Below are 13,078 nucleotides of genomic sequence, written 5' to 3' on the forward strand. Positions count from 1 at the left end.
TTTTAAATTGAAGTATAGTTGATCTGGGGCTTCCCTGGTGGTCCAGTGGTTGACTTGGCACTTCCAGTGCAGTGGACGTGGCTTCAATCCCTTGTCAGGGAACTAAGATCCCGTATGCACAGTTCAGCCAAAAAAGAAAAATATAGTTGATTTTACAGTATTGTGTTAGTTTCGGGTACAGAGCATAGTGATTTGTTTTGTTTTTGGTTTTTTACATATTATGTTCCACTTCAGGTTATTACACGACACTGGGTATACTTCCCTGGGTATACAGTAAATCCTTGTTACTCAACTGTTTTATGTAGTATCAGTGGTTTGTATCTGTTAGTTTCATGCTCCTCTAATTTGTCCACCCCTCTCCCTCTTTCCTTGGTAAGCATAAGTTTGTTTTCTGTGTCTCTGGGTCTGTGTTGTGTATATATTCATTCATATTTTTTAGATTCCATATGTAAGTGATATCATAGAGCATGTGTCCTTTATCTCTCTGTGTTCTAACGTAGCAATTAGTGGGGCTTCGTATCTTTCGTTTTATACTTTTTGAACCTTACCTTTATTTTCAAACAAGATAAGCATTTTTATACCTCATTATTTTAATAACTGGTTTAAATTTTTTTAATAAATGGATAAGGAAAATGAAGGGGAAATGAAGCAGAAAATGTTAAAGCCAGGAATGAAGTTGTGTGCAAAAATGCGTGCTTTTAAAGTGTTGGCATTTGCTGGTGGTGAGCTGTACCGTTGACCCTTCCAGGCACTGATGTAAAGAAGACATGATCAGTTCCATGATTCACTGGGTTCATAACAGAAAAATAAACCCTCTACTCAGGAAGCATATCTATTCCTGGTACTCACATCTGAAAGAAATTTCTTTTGTGGGTTCTCGTAGAGAGGAAACTAACATCATCTACATTATCTTCAGAAATAACCCTTTTAGAAAGCAACAGGTTTCATTGAGTAGTTTCTTAGGAAATTTTTCATTGTAGATCAAATGGCATAGCCCCAGTAAGTGAAAGTTATTCCAAGTGGGGAGCAAAATAGATGAAATGGTAAGGAGAAGAAAAAGTGTGGCAGTTCTTACTGACAGTGGCCTCAAGTCTTTGTTCGGTAAAGAAAACACATAAATCAGTGCGAAATACACCAGCTTCCAGTAAAGTCAGAGCAAAATCATGAAGTGATTCATAAAAGAGGAGGCACAGCTAATCAGTAAACAATAATTCAAGTTAAAACAAGGTGTTGTTTTTTTTTTTTAACCACCTAATAAACCCAGTTTGGGATTTGGTTTATTTATTTGAACCTTTAGCATGTTGATGTGGTAAAATGGGACTGCTTCTTAGGGAATTTATTGGGAATTAATTCATTAAGAAATTGGTGCCACCCCATGGGAAAGGTGTCTGGCAGCATGCTTTCCCTCCCACCTGGGAACTCATTGAGGACAAGGACCAGGACCGCATGTCCGTCGTCTGTCTACTCTGAGCACCGTGCCAGGCACCATGTCAATACCCAGTAAATGCTGAATGAATGAAAAGATTTACGGACCTCCAGAGCGGTTGATTAAGTAGTTCCACTTTTTGGAAAACTCCCTAAGGTAGAGGGTTCTACATACAAACTCACAAAAAGAAGCAGCTCAAATGCACAAGTTGTTCTTTGTAAAAGTGAAAAGTTGAAAATAACCTAAAAGTCCAAATCTGGAGAATTTAATTGTGTGAATCTTCATAGTAGGATGTTACATGGCCATTTTTTAAAGGAGCACAAAGTTTGAAATAACACAGAACTATTATTACAGTGCTGGAAGGGAGTATTGCAGAATGGTGATAGGGTTGTGTGTGGGTCATAAAACCCTGGCGGTTTTTGTTTGTTTTATTTGGCTGTGCTGGGTTGTAGTTGTGGCACCCTGAATCTTTGATCTTTGTTACGGCATGCAAGATCTAGTTCCCTGGCCAGGGATCAAACTCAGGCCCCCTGAATTAGTAGCTCAAAGTCTTAGCCCTTGGACCACCAGCAAGTCCCACCGCTGGCTTTTTAAAAAAGTGTTTCCAGACTCCAGTCACAAATGAAGTTGATTGGCTGGCGATGCACGTGGGTGCCCGTGAGGCTGTGGGATGGAGGGGGATGTCATAAAATCCAGCGTGTCCCCTTTGCACTGTTGGCATCAAAGTTCATCAGAGCCTCTGTATTCAGTCTCACAAAGGTCTCACCTCAACACGCATCTGTTCCATGTTTTTTTAGCAGCAAGATACCTACAGCCACACATTAGGAATGTGCGGGTCTGGGTGTCTCCTAAGTCACCCATCTTCTGCTCCTAACTCTCTACTCCTGTGGACTACATTAAGCCTAAACATCGTCCGCATCATTAGCCAACATTTACTGAATGCTTACTGTGTGCCAGACCCTATTCATGACTCTCTACATGGATGTAATGAATACAGCAGTCTTGAGGGTAGATAATAATATTCTCCCCTGATTAAATGAAGAAACTGAAGCACAGAGATATCGGTGAGACCTGGACTCAGTTTGAAAGAGTCCTAAGTCTGCTTTTTCAACCACAGTACTCTGTTGCCCCCTTGAATGGGCAGATTGGATGGGTGAAAGCAGAAAGGCAAAAGCCTTCTTGCGGAAGATGAGTTGTTCCTTAGCTTTGGGGTTAAAGAGATGAAACAGCAGAAGTCTGTCTTGGCAGTGACTTGATCTAAACAGTCAAGTTATTTTCTGTATACTTCTTCCCCGGTTAACATCTCAGGACTGTAGAGGAGCTTAAAGGAGCCCCCTTGCCACTTAGATTTTAAGGTTCTTTGTTTTGATGGCAGTTGGTTTCTTATTAACACTGAAAACTAGACTGCTATACAAATCTATCTCTTCTGGTACTGTTAGAAAAAGGTGGCTGTGAACTCTAAAGAAAAGATATCACAGAAGACCAAGTGTGTTAAGCAGGTTCTAGCCCTTTTCTGTTTGGAGCAAAGGGTATTTGGGGAGACTCTTAGCCTTGATTACGGCTCTGAGGGAGCTGCTTTCGGGGTGAGGTGGAAGCCAGTTTCGTCCTTGTACATCTTGCTCATGAGAAAGGCTTGCCTTCGAGATTCTGATTGCCCTTCCTGGCTTTCTTTAATTTTTTTCTTTTTTCCTTTTTTAATAAAATATATACTTAATAAAATGCAAGAATCTTCGTTATACCGCTCAGTGGTCTTGACAAATGCATGCTACACATAACCCAGGCCTGGTCGAGACCCAATACAGCCCGTCTTCCCAGACGCTTTCCTTACGCTCCTTTGTTGACTTCGCCCCACTCAGAGATAAGCCATGTTCTGATTTTTTACATGAAGGATTAGTTTTGCCCAAACTTTTTAAAGGAGCCTTAGGACTTGGTTCTGTGATTCTGTGCGTTAGTCCCCTGCCTAGCCTGGGGGTGTTGCCCCTCACTACGGTGGCTCTGAATCCCTCCACATGAGGGCAAGAGTGGCCAGGCATTCATGCCCTCCCCTGCAGACTCCCACTGGGCACATCCGTTTCTAGCATCCATGTCTGGATCTGGATGCTTGAGTGACTTTGCCTGACCTTTTTTTAGGCCTCAGAAGGCTAGACGTCCGCCACTAGACGCCACAGGAGCGCACTGTGCGTTGTGGCTGCCGCTGAGTGTTTATTTCCACAGTCACACATGCTCTTCCAGTTATTGTTGCTGTTTTCACTAGGTTAGCTGTGAAAAATAGTCATTCCCTACTCATATTTCTCCTGATTATACCACGACCTTTGCTCTTGCTAACTGGTGGGCCTTCGGTCCTTACACCTTACCTGAGGGCATCCCTGGAGGCCCCGTGCTCTGCGCTCTACTTAATGAACTAAGTCACGACAGCCAGGCTCTTTGGTTCCAATAACACTGAGACAATAGTTACTATTTCTTTTGCACCGAGAACCTGCTGGACATTGTGCTGTATTCCTTCTCGTTCAATCCTGGTTAACAATCCCGTAAAGTCAGCGTAATCCCCAGTTTTACAAGTGCAGAAGTTGGAGCTCAGAAAAGATGAAACTTGGCTGAAAGTCACAAACCTGGGATTGAATATAAATCATTGCCTAAAACCACTTTTCCTACTGTGTTAGTCCCAGCTTCCAAAGTATTAAAAAATGACTCGTTTCTTCCCCCAAAGACTCTATGGGACTCTCTGCATCGAAAGGAGACTGCGTTACTTTTGCCAAGTGAAAAAGTTCTGGGTGCAGCAGTGACGCTTGGGCTAAGGGAAGCAGAGCACAAGTCTTAACCTCAAAATTGCGGCTCCTTACGATTTCTTTACGTTGGAAGTTACACTGGCGGCAGTTTTACACGGTCCTCTGTTTAATGCTCCCTTAATCCATGGACTAAAACTCCCTCTTGTGGCAAAAGCGTACCTCTTCTGAGCACTGATTGAAGAAACTTTTTTCTCAAGAGAGAAAAATCCTCTATTTTAGTGAGGTGAGGTGAGTGCTTTTTTTTTTCTGGTTGCTATGGATCTTTGTTGCTGCATGAGGGCTTTGCTGTAGTTGCTGAGAGCAGGGGCTGCTCTCTAGTTGGGGTGCGTGGGCTTCTCAGTATGCTGGCAGAGAAGCCCACCTTTCTCTTTTTTCAGAGCACAGGCTCTAAAACGCTCGGCCTTGAGGAGTTGCAGCGCGCAGCTTGGTAGTTGTGACACGTGGGCTTATTTGCTCTGCAGCATGTGGCATCTTCCTGGATCAGGGATCGAACCCATGTCCCCTGTGTTGGCAGGCGGATTCCTATCCACTGTGCCACCGGGGAAGTCTGATGAGTGAATAATTATGTTGAGGTTTTATCTCATGGTTGTGGATTGAAGTTCAGTAGGTTTGTAACCAAGACTTCAGTCCTGGAAAACAAAGCTGATTTATTTTGCCATATGAAATCTATGAGAAGAGACAGGACTGTTACTCTCCTAACCTCTAGTCAACTGAAGATCACCCAGGCTCTGTGATTCCACTATTACCCTCAGTCTAATAAAATTCTTCCCCGCTTCCTTTCAGTGTGAAATAAGCAGTGAATTTCAGAGTACTTCCTGTTGCTGTGGCATGTCAGGCGAGCAGTTTATTTTTTTTAACGATAGCATTTTTATCATCTGGCCAATCTGCATAGTGTTTTAGAGACAGAATATTCATTGTCTCCACATGACCATCTATTTGACCAAAGGTAGATATAGTAGACAGGATAACGCCTCCCCACCCCCAGGATGTTCATGTTCTAAGTCCTAGAACCTGTGAATGTTTTACCTTAGGTGGTAGAAGGGACTTTGCAGATGTGATTACATTAAGGGTCTTTGAACGGGAAACAGCATGGATTATCTCAGCAGGCCAAGAGGCATGACAAGGATCCTTATAAGAGGAAGGCAAGAGGACTTCCCTGGTGGTCCCCTTCTCCTCCTGCCTTCAGGCTTTCCCAGCATCAGGGTCTTTTCCAATGAGTCAACTCTTTGCATCAGGTAGCTAAAGTATTGGAGCTTCAGCATCAATCCTTCCAGTGAATACTCAGGGTTGATTTTCTTTAGGATTGCCCTGTTCTCCTTGCCGTCCAAGGAACTCTCAAGAATCTTCTCCAACACCACAACTTGAAAACATCAATTCTTCGGTACTCAGCCTTCTTTATGATCCAACTCTCCATACATAACCACTGGAAAAACCTTGCTTTGACTATACGGACCTTATTGGCAAAGTGATGTCTCTGCATTTTAATATGCTGTCTAGGCTTGTCATAGCTTTTCTTCCAATAACAGGCATCTTTTACTTTCATGGCTGCAAAGCAGCGTGCCAATCAAAAGAGACTGGCGAATGCTGCACTCTTGGCGTTGGAGAGGGAACTGTGATCCAGAGCGTGCAGGCAGTCTCGAGACACTAGAAAAGACGAAGATGTGTGTTCTCCCCTAGAATTCCTGTAAGAAAAGCAGCGTTGCCAACTCATTTTAGACTTCTGACCTCCAGGACTCTAAGAGAGTAAATTTTATTGCAGTCAAATTAAGTTTGATGGTAACAAACACCACGACCACCACCACCCTCTTTGGCAGTGTGAAACAACAGAGCTTTATCCCCGGCTCCTGTTCCATGTCCATCTCAAGCTGGAGGGGCTCTATGCCATGCCCTCCTTACTCCAGCATCTGGCATGATAGAGCTTCACTGAGTGGAACAAAATAGCTGGTCGCCAGGAGAGGATCAAGGGAACATGACAAGTAGCACATTGGCCTTAAAGGCTTCCTTCTTTAAGGCCAATGTGCTTAAAGAAGCGCGCGTATTATCCTCAGTCTCTCAACACCATGACAAGTCACACAGCCGTGTCTAACGCAGAGGGATAGAGAGGGAGAATAAGGCTATCAGTAAGGAATGCTAGTTGCTACCAAACTCTTCTTCCTTAATAGTGATTTTCTTGGATACCATTTTAGTAGTTTATTATTGGCTAAAGATTCAGGATTATATCAGTATATCCCAGCCTGCCTCTGGGATTTGTCAGTGTATACAGGTCGAGTATAATATTGCTGGCTTTTTATCTTTGCTAAATACGTGACATACTTGCCAGTTAAAGTAGGTGACACGCAGTGCAAGGTGGCCTGTGGAGGGCGTGCCTCCTCCTAGAGTTAGGCCCTTCGATTGGTGTCACACTATTACTGTGGACTGCAATAATCCCCTTGCTAATAGATGTATATTTATAAAGGTTAATTTGGTCATTTGAAAGATTAATTTGACTATGGAGTAATTTATGCAGAGCCTTATGATTTTCACTGGAGTTTACAATACGACCTTTTCGTTTGCTTCTTTTATTCCTTTGGTAAACATATATTAAAGGCTCTTATTAACTTTTTTTTTCTTCAGGATTTAGTTTCCTTGGGTTCTAATTATTTCTCAAACAGGCCTTCTTCAAGAACATGATGAATGTCTGTAATGTAGATTACAGACATGCTGCTGTGCTTTTAACCAGTTCAAAGAGCATTTTAGGTTTTATTTATCAAAGTGAATAATTGTGATAATCATTTAGAGTATTCAGTCCTTTCCAGCGCCCTTTTTATGTATCTGTGAGGACCCTAACACCAGTTGAAGGAGGGAGGGGAGGGCATGTGAAAAGTTGCCCTTTTACAAGGACAGAATTGGACGACGGACCGGTGACAGTGCCGCCTGCTTTTCGGTTTGACCAAATAGGTCATGAGGGCCCTAAAAAAGAAAAGGAATTATCCTCCGCTCAGCTAAGGTGGAGTGGGTTCATACAGTTGAATCTTGCACCTCCCTTCTCTTCTCTGAGAACTGTCTGTCATTCTTCCTTCCCTCCGTGTGATCTGAATGGATTTAGCTCAGGTTAGTTTGAGATGTTTGTGGAACCTGGTACGTGGTTTACCATTTCAGATTCAGAAGGGATGGGGAACTATCATATATAATCTACACATTTTCCTGGTGAGAGAAGCCCTTTTTTTTCCCTGGGAAAAGTAATATAGTTATGCAAATACAGAGACAGTGTGGTGACTCCTCAGTGCTTCAGCCTAAAGTAACTATGGAGCACGTAGCCACTCTTTTGTCATCAGATTTGCCGTTTTCCTGGTCATCTCAGTATTCTTGAAGAAAAACGAAAGCCAACTCGCCAGGCTCCCAGATCCGTCACACTCTGGACTACAGGCCCTTGTCTCTGTTTCACTGAAGCCACCCCGTGGCGTGATCACTCCGGACTGTGTTACAATCAGGCATCACACCGCAGAGCCGAGGCAGTCTTAAACTCAGACGTTTTTCTGAGCTCAGCTTGGTGACTTAAGGCCTTTCTCACTCTTGATTTGTTCTGCTCTTGTTTCTGGTTCTCAAGACGCGACAGTGGCCCCTTTTACTGTGTTCCTGTGGACTCCCTTGCATCCTCACTTCCTTCCCACGTACCGAAGCATGTTCCTTAGCGTTGGAGATTATTCCTGTCTGTCCAAGGACAATCAGCTGTCCTGGTTAGCTCAGGACCAAGGGGTTTCCTCAGAGCTAAGATGGGCACAGTCTTTTTTTGTAAGTTACTTATTTTCGGCCGTGCTGGGTCTTCATTGCTGCTCGCAGGCTTTCCTAGTTGCAGTGAGTGGGGGCTGCTCTCTCGCCCCGGTGGCTTCTCGTCGCAGAGCGCGGGCTCTGGGGTGCAGGCCTCAGTGGTTGTGGTGCACGGCCTACTTGCCTTTTGGCGTGTGGGATCTTCCAGACCGGGAATCGAATCCATGTCCCCCGCGTTGGCAGGTGGGTTCTAATCCACTGGACCACCGGGAAGTCCATAAAATGGGGATAGTCGTGCACTGACCAGGAAGTTGGTCACCCTAGTCCAGTGTTTTCATTTGTGGAAATACTATATGATGGTGGGATCTCTTCCCACCCCTGTGTTCACTGACATTGCGCTGGTAGCTCAAAATCAACCATGGAGGAGTATTTGTACCATGGAAATCCACAAATGCTTCAAACTAGGGCTTGACTTGTTGATTTTCTAGATTTAAAGTGATACAGAGAAAATATTAATGTAGGTTAAACTTAAAAGTATGCTGTTTGTGTATGTAGCCCTTATGTTGAGAGTAGAACCAAAAGTTGGGTAAAGATTCTGCAATATTCAAAAACTATTATCTGATTCAGCAAAGAAGTCACGTATTTGACAGACAAATGAAGTTCCAAAGTATGTCTGAGTGGTGGCACTCTAGCCCTTGTCCTCCACATCAGACATCAGCATTCACATTAGAAGTTACACTCTTTCAGGAGAGCAAGCAGAGGTTGCCTGTTGATCTAAGAGTTGGGCAAAAATCCAAGAAAGCATTTTGTGAGAATAAGATACTACGGGGGTGGGTGGGCGGGGGAAGAACTTCCTGGCAGTCCAGTGGTTAAGACTCCACACTGACTGTCGGGGCAACTGAGATCCCACATGCTGTGCAGTGCAGTTAAAAAAAAAGATACTATGTGAAATTTACAATAAAAGGATGGTATATTTGATTATTTGTAAAATGTGCGCTACACATTCTTCATATCAGTAAAGTTTATAATAAGCTTACGGGTGTGGGTTTGTGCGTATGTACATATTTACATGCATGCCTGCATACGTCTTCCTCTTTGGAAAGTCAGTTCTTAATTGAGCCGGGAAGGGAGCAGTTTTGTCCCCAAATTAGCCAGGGATCCTGCTAAACATCCTACATGCAGAGGACAGGCCCCACAGCAAAGATTTAACCAGCTTAAAATGTCAATGGTGCCAAGTTTAAGAAACTCTGTTCTAGGGCATATATGAGAAATATAAATTAGTTCAGGTATACCTAACTTCTACCCATTAAGAATCCAAAATCTTATTTTCTTGATTAGATTTTTTATATTGAAGTATAATTGATTTATAATAGATTGATTTCTGCTGTACAGAAAAGTGGCTCACTTACATATATACACTCTTTTTTTTAATATTCTTTTCCATTATGGTGTATCATCGGATACTGAACATAGTTCTCTGGGCTGTACCGTGGGACCCTGTTGTTTCTCCATTCTGTATATAAAAGCTTATATCTGCTGACCTCAGCCCGTGCTCTGTCCCTCCCTCGGTCCCCACCCTCCAGGCCACCAGACTGTTCTGTCTGTCTGTGTTTCTGTTCATAGGTAGGCTCATCTGTGTCATATTTTAGACTCCACGTATAAGTGGTATCGTATGGGATTTGTCTGTTTTCTTTCAGACTTCACTCAGTATAATAACCTCCAGGTGCATCCGTGTTGCTGCAGTGGGCATCACTCTGTCCTTTTTCATGGCTCTTTTTTATCCCCTTGTGCGTATGTGCCGCATCTTCTGTGCCTGTTCGTCTGTCAGTGGGCGGTCTCCGTGTCTGGGCTATTCCAGATAGGGCCGCTGTGAACAGAGGGGTGCACGTGTCTTTTCAAATTACAGTCTTGTCTGGGTATAAGGCCAGGAGTGGGATTGTTGCATCACATGGAGACTCTCTCTTCAGCTTTTTGAGGAACATCCACACTGTTCTCCATAGTGGCTACACCAATTTATATTCCCACCAACAGTGCAGGCAGGTTCATTTTTCTTCACACTCTCCAGCATTTGTTATTTGTAGACTTGTTAATAATGGCCTTTCTGACTGGTGGGAGGCGGTACTTCACTGTAGTTTTGATTTGCATTTATCTAATAATTAGTGACGTTGAGCATCTTTTCACGTGCCTGCTGGCCATCTGCATGTCTGGTTTAAAGAAGTGTCTATTCAGGTCCTCTGCCCATTTTTGACTGGGTTGTTTTGTTGTTGCATTGTATGAGCTGTTGATATATTTTGGATATTAAGCCCCTGTCAGTCACATTGTTTGCAAATATTTTCTCCCATTCTGGTTTTTTGTTTCATTTTTCTGCTTTTGTATTTTTGGTTGTTTTTGTCTTGTTTTATTATTCAGTGTGTTTCATAATTGCAGAATAACTTAGATGTAATGAAATGCTCCGACTGTAAATGGATAGTTGGATCAGTTTTGACAAATGCACACAACCATGTAGCCCACGCCCATCGATAGGTGGAGAGCTTTCATCACCCGCTCAAGCTCCCTTTTGCCCCTTCCCAGCCCTCTGATCTGATTCCCAAAACAGCCATCTATTTTCTGTAACTTTGCATTATCCTAGATTTGCCTGTTCTGGAACCTAATATAAATGAAATTATGCGCTGCATATGTTCTTGTGTCAGCTTCTTTTACATTGCGTGTTGTAAAAATTCATCTGTGTTGTGTGTATCAGTTTGATCCCCTTTTATCCCTGAGTAATATTCATTGTATGAATATGCTATGTTCTTTTAAAATCCATTTTTTTGTTTATTGATACAAGCTGTTTGCAGTCTGGGCTAACAGGAATAGAGCTGCCGTGAACATTTGTCATACAAGACTTTTGTTAACGTGTTTGCATTTCTCTTGGATAAACATCTAGGAATTAAAAGCTTCATATGATAGATGTGTATTATAGCTTTTAAGAAATTAACAGCTTTAATCTTTAGTCTACATTCCATATTTCATACTTTTTTTTTGGTAAGAAATAAAATAACGCATAAAAAGAGCCTAGTGTACTGCTTAGCACAGGTAAGGGCTTGACGTATTAGCTGCTATTATCTTGGGTTGGCATACAGGTCGTTGGGGTTTTCCTGTAACATTTTATGGAAAAACTCTTGACGAACATTCTGGTCAGCCCAGTGTTTACTCTCTGTAGCCAGTGATGTCCAGCTCCCTCTTTCTGGAGCGCTAGAGCCATGTATCCACCTGCCTGCTCATGCAGCGTCAGAGCTCTGCTGACCCGCAGGCAGCTTCGATTTGGCTCGCACCAACCTGGGCTCTTCTCCCCGTCTCCACCCCAGACTCCTTCTCCTCTCACCCGCCTCAGTAGGGTGGATCCTCTCAGGTGCCCAGTCCTCCAGGCCTGTTGATTCTGGGGCCTTAACAGCTCCCCGTGTCCATTTCTCTCCACTGTTGCTCCCTCTGTTCTGCCCTTCAGGGCCTGTCTCCTGGCTCACTACCGCAGCCTTGTAATGAGACCAGTCCCCCAGTTCATCACCCGCGCTGCAGCCAGGGGGTCTGTCCAGAGTGCAGACCGCATCCTGTCAGCATGGTGACAGCCCTTAAGGCTCTCCAGGATGAAGTCTCAGCCCCTCATACTCCTTTCAAGGCCTTCCTGCTCCCGCTTCGTCTCCTCCCTCTGTCCATAAGCTCGGCCCCCACCCCCTAGATTTCTCCTCCTACCCAATCTGCTTAGAGGCCTTTGCCCATGCTGCTTATTCCACATAAATACCCTTCCCTCCCCACCACACCCTCCCCCACCAAACACCCCTCAGGACTCAGCCCCGATGACCGTAAGTTCTAGGAAGCGTTCTCTGCCACCCCGCTCCTTTCCCCTTGAGTCGGGTCAGTGCCCCAGCCCCTCCGCGCTTTGCTCTGGCCCTCGGTTCTTACACACACACTAGTGTGGCTCTCATCACGCCGTGTTGCCTGATACCCACCTCACCCCGACCCTGAACTGAGCTCTGAGGGTAGGGACCGTTTTTCACACGTCCTGACATCCCCAGGGAAATGGAATGACTGTGCTGGCGGTGGTAGAGCGTTCACTGAATTTGCTGCTGGACCAACTGGGAGGCGGGATCAGAGAGCTGAGCCAAGCAGCATGGGGAACTGCTGTCTCCTTACCCGTTTGTCTTGTCATCACAGCCTGATGAAAATTCACTGGATTTTTCCTCTTGTATGCTCCGGCCTGGGATTAAAAATGCTCAGGAGCTGGCTTGCGGGGTGTGCCTCTTGAACGTAGACTCCAGGAGCCGGGTAAGTCACCACCTCCCCCACCACTTCCAAGGCAGAGCACGTCCCCGACAGGACCCGGGGCACGAGCCCACCTGGCCCACTTCTCCGCACGGTCTGTGACCAGAGGCGGGGAGCTGATCAAGTCCTGAGATGGGACCAGAGAAGCAGAGACTTCCTTCCGAGGGGCGGTACGGGGAGCTGTTGCAGGAGTGGATGCAGGTCTTGCCTTTCCGTGGAGCGGGCTCGTTTGCCTTGTGCCTGTAGCCCCCTCTGCAGGCAGGGTGGCACAGGGAGAAGGGTCGACCTGTAAGGACTGGTTTGCAGGCCAGAGGCCCTGTGCTGGGAATTTTGTTGACCTTATGGTTTCAACATTATTTCAGAAAGAAGAGAAGCCTGCAGAAGAGCATCCTAAAAAAGTATGAACCGCTTACTTGTTAGCTTAGTGTCTCCCATCTTAATTTTGAATGTGGAGGGCAAGTTCAGTGATTGCACTGTCATCCTGAGCTGTTCCAATCATACATGCTTTGCTGAGTCTTTCCCATTCCCACAGTGTCCGATTCAGTCAACTAATGTGTCCACGCGGGTCACTTCCGTCTTGTGTGCATGCTTTGTGGCTCAGAATCGGCTTCTGGTATGGCGGTTATTTTCCTCTAGGAGGAACAGGGTGACAGAAAGGGCAGCTTCTGGAAAACCAGGTCATTGTGACACAGAAGAGGTTAGAGAGCTTCAGCACTTGGCTGTTAGCAGACAGAAACAAATTTAGGGGGCAGGACAGAGTTTTGTTTATTTGTAGACGTTTAGAAAACACCCTAGGAAGTGGTTGAGGTTAGGCCTGGCT

At 44.7% G+C, this 13,078-nt stretch overlaps 1 protein-coding gene across 7 annotated transcripts in view; it reads left to right on the forward strand.

The window, feature by feature from the left end:
- SYNRG (synergin, gamma) overlaps positions 1-13,078 on the forward strand; it is an 87,995-nt gene that overhangs the window by 70,240 nt on the left and 4,677 nt on the right. For 5 of the 7 annotated variants that reach the window (XM_010861537.1, XM_010861543.1, XM_010861541.1 and 2 more), the window contains 2 exons: positions 12,151-12,261; positions 12,621-12,656. In XM_010861537.1, coding sequence (XP_010859839.1) covers positions 12,151-12,261; positions 12,621-12,656 — 147 coding nt within the window. Of the gene's footprint in view, positions 1-4,133; positions 4,493-12,150; positions 12,262-12,620; positions 12,657-13,078 lie in introns of those variants that run through there. The other 2 variants (XM_010861539.1, XM_010861540.1) reach the window with 2 other exon arrangements.

The sequence above is a fragment of the Bison bison genome, unplaced genomic scaffold (assembly GCF_000754665.1).
Source record: "Bison bison bison isolate TAMUID 2011002044 unplaced genomic scaffold, Bison_UMD1.0 scf7180017864472, whole genome shotgun sequence".
NCBI lineage: Eukaryota > Metazoa > Chordata > Mammalia > Artiodactyla > Bovidae > Bison > Bison bison.